Below are 3,800 nucleotides of genomic sequence, written 5' to 3'. Positions count from 1 at the left end.
TTGGCTTTCAGGAAGCAATATTTTCATATATGTATTAACCACCCTGCTTTTTTTGTCCTTGATTATAGGATAGAGAAGTCTCTACTCAAGACTTTGTGCCTCCCACAGTGGAGTCCAACTAGCCTCCGCCGTGCTTAATTTAAAAACAAAAGGAGGGTATGTTGGGAAGCGTAGTGCAAAATAGCCGTAAAAGGAGAAAGTCCTTGGGAAAATGGCGAAGGGCCAGAAGTACTCGGCTTTGCACTACAGACAGAAAGACATCTCCTGCCTTTGGTTATGCTCAGGGCCAAGAGTTAATAATAAATAGAGATGTTACTTGTGAGAGCGGGTTGTGGGAGAAGCCCATGAGTCATTTAGAGCACGCTGTCCTTGAAATGGTTCTACTGATTATGTGTGAACTCCGTATGCGCTCTGCTGGCCACATACTTTAAGCTCTTTGTTCCTGCTTCTATAAAAAAGCTTGACTGCAGAAATAAACTTGTCAGTCCTTGCAAGAGACTGTCCAAGTGTCCTTCTTTCAGGTTCGTTGCTTCCAAATCCCGGGGAGAAAAACCCCAACAGTCTACAAACAATAAATGCTGGAGAGGGTGCAGAGAAAAGGGAACCCTTTTATACTGTTGGTGGGAATGCAAACTAGTACAGCCACTATGGAGAATGGTGTGGAGATTCCTTAAAAAACTGGAAATAGAACTGCCATATGACCCAGCAATCCCACTGCTGGGCATACACACCAAGGAAACCAGAACTGAAAGAGACTTGTGTACCCCAATGTTCATCGCAGCACTGTTCACAATAGCCAGGACATGGAAGCAACCCAAATGTCTGGCAGCAGATGAATGGATAAGAAAGCTGTGGTACATATACACAATGGAGTATTACTCGGCTATTAAGAAGAATGCATTTGAGTCAGTTCTAATGAGGTGGATGAAGCTGGAGCCTATTATACAGAGTGAAGTAAGTCGGAAAGAAAAACACCAATACAGTATACTAATGCACATATGTGGAATTTAGAAAGATAATAATGATGATCTATATGTGAGACAGCAAAAGAGACACAGATGTAAAGAACAGACTTTTGGACTCAGTGTGAGAAGGCGAGGGTGGGATAATTTGAGAAAATAGCGTTGAATCATGTATATTATCACATGTGAAATAGATCACCAGTCCAGGTTGATGCATGAGACAGGGTGCTCAGGGCTGGTGCACTGGGATGACCCTGAGGGATGGGATGGGGAGGGAGGTGAGGGAACACATGTACACCTGTGGCGGACTCATGTCAATGTATGAATTGTCAATTGTATGAAACCACTACAATATTGTAATTAGCCTCCAATTAAAATAAATAAATTTAAAAAAGACAATGTTCGATCAGAATTCTCACATTAATTCAATAAGTTTTTGTTGAAGTGGTAGTATGTTTTTGTTGCTGTGAAAGGAAGTAAAGCATAACCTCTCTCCATGAGAAGTTCACAGCAGAGAGAGAGAGAATGAGAGAGTGAGAGCTTACTTTCCTTTTCTGTAAAATGAGCAGAAATGTAAAAATAGTGTCTGAACAGACCTTGATTAATCGTCTTTAAAAGTTGCGCTGCAAATCCATGTACATTTGCTAGCAGTCTTCCTTTTGTTTCTTCTTTGATGCATGAAATCTGTTTACATTATTATTATTTATATCAACTAATGCTGATAGGAAGTTTGATACACACACACACATATAAATCTAATGTGGCATATCTAACGATGCTGGGAAAGAATGAGGGTGGGATGAGAAGGGGATGACAGAGGATAAGATGGTTGGATGGCATCACTGACTCGATGGACAGGAGTTTGAGTAAACTCTGGAAGTTGGTGATGGACAGGAAGGCCTGGCGTGCTGCAGCCCATGGGGTCACAAAGAGTTGGACATGACTGAGTGACTGAACTGAACTGAATGTTGCATATATTGTTCAAGAAAATGAAACATATTTAGCAGTCATTTAGTAAGTATATTTAATTTAAAAATTTTTTTAGCTTAAAAAAATCTGATTTAATTAACTGATTGATTCTTGGCTGCACTGAGTACAGGCTTTCTCTAGTTGCTTCTAGTGGAGGTGACTCCAGCTGCGGTGAACAGGCTTCTCCTTCTGGTGGCATCTCTTTTTGGGGAGCGTAGGCTCTAAGCACGCAGGCTTCAGTAGTTGTGGTCCAAGGGCTTAGCTGCTCTGAGGCGTGTGGAAATCTTCCTGAACCAGAGGTGGAACCCATGTCGGCTGCTTTGGCAGATAGACTCTTAACCACTGGACCACATGGGAAGTCGAATATTTAATTTTATAAGCAACATTTTCAAAATTTGAAGCCATGGGTATAAATATTACAAAATGAAATGTAGGTAGTGTATAGAAGAGCATCAGTGATCTAGCCCATCAAGATGTCTGAGTACTTTTCTGACCAGAAGCTTGAGCTATCAGTAACCTATTGACTTAAATAGGAAAAGAAAGGATTACTTAGTAAAGGCACTGGGTTCTTGGACAATGTATTTGAGTATATGAATAAGAATCTATGAGGAAAATAACAGAAGGACTCTTTGGTACTGAGGAGTTGGGAGATTTTCTATTCCTTGTCAGAAGGCCCTAGTCTTCCCCTCAGTCTCCGCATGGCTGCCTTCATCTCCTGGTTCCTCAGGGTGTAGATCAAGGGGTTCAGCAGAGGGGAGATGACAGTGAAGGTCACAGAGACGGCCTTATCAGTGGGGAGGGTGGAGAAGGGGCGGGCGTAGACGTAGATGCAGGGCACGAAGTGCAGGGTGACCACCGTGATGTGGGCAGTGCAGGTGGAGATGGCTTTCCCCCTGCCCTCCCCAGCCTGAGACCTTATTAATAATAATATGACCATATACGATACAAGGAGGAAGACGAACCACAGGGTGGTGAGCAGTCCGCTGTTGGAAATCATCAGGAGCTCAAGGATAAAGATGTCAGTGCAGGCGAGTGTGAGGACCTGGGGGACGTCGCAGTAGAAAGTGTCCAGGACGTTGGGTCCACAGAAGGGGAGTGGGAGCAACAGGGAGATCTGCACGATGGAGTGGACAAAGCCCCCTGCCCAGGAGGCCACGATGAGGGCAGTGCACCGCCCCCGACTCATGATGGTCACGTAGTGCAGGGGCTTAGTGATGGCCACGTAGCGGTCAAAGGCCATCACTGACAAAGAAGCTACATCCACCCCTCCAATAAGATGGAAGAAAAACATCTGGGTGAAGCAGCCGTTGAAGGAGATGGCCTTTCTCTGGACCAGAAGGTCCGCCAGGACCTTGGGGGCTGTGATGGAAGAAAAGCAGATGTCGGCAACAGACAAATTCCGGAGCAAAAAGTACATGGGGGTGTGAAGGCGAGAGTCCCGGGTCACCGTGACCATGATGAGGAGGTTTCCCAGCAGAGTGGTGACGTACACCAAAAGGAGGAAGAGAAATAAGACCAAGCTCAGTTCTTGATTCTGGGTCAGGCCGAGGAAAATAAATTCTTTCACCCTGGTGCCGTTTCCCAGCTCCATGGACTCATCCTCTTTTCCTCTGTTCTCTTAGACGCTATTTCCCATGAAAGTGCTCAGCTACTAATTTTGTTTTCCTCTTACACACTATCAATATAATTTAGGTGTTCTTCATCTGGCTGCAGTGTTTGAAATGTGTTGAATTATTGAATTGTCCAGGTTTTTAATATTATCATCAGTATGGCGGTGCAACGAAATCATCACCTGAAAAATCATTCAATAATTCTTTTCCTATAAAACTATTTTTGGAAAGAATAAAAGTTTGTGTTGAGTTAGTGACA

General features: G+C 43.8%; 1 protein-coding gene across 1 annotated transcript; it reads right to left on the bottom strand.

Moving 5' to 3' along the window:
* Window positions 1-2,586: 2,586 nt before the first annotated feature.
* Window positions 2,587-3,522, bottom strand: LOC147358871 (olfactory receptor 4D11-like). The gene has a single exon (XM_086338805.1). The coding sequence runs from the start codon at window positions 3,520-3,522 to the stop codon at window positions 2,587-2,589; it is 936 nt and encodes a 311-aa protein (XP_086194931.1).
* Window positions 3,523-3,800: the final 278 nt, after the last annotated feature.

This window comes from Bos grunniens, chromosome 15 (assembly GCF_055505025.1).
Source record: "Bos grunniens cultivar Pamir isolate PY7600 chromosome 15, Bosgru_T2T1.0, whole genome shotgun sequence".
Classification (NCBI taxonomy): Eukaryota; Metazoa; Chordata; class Mammalia; order Artiodactyla; family Bovidae; genus Bos; species Bos grunniens.
The sequence above is the reverse complement of the archived record's forward strand: the minus strand, read 5'-3'. Positions and strand labels throughout refer to the sequence as shown.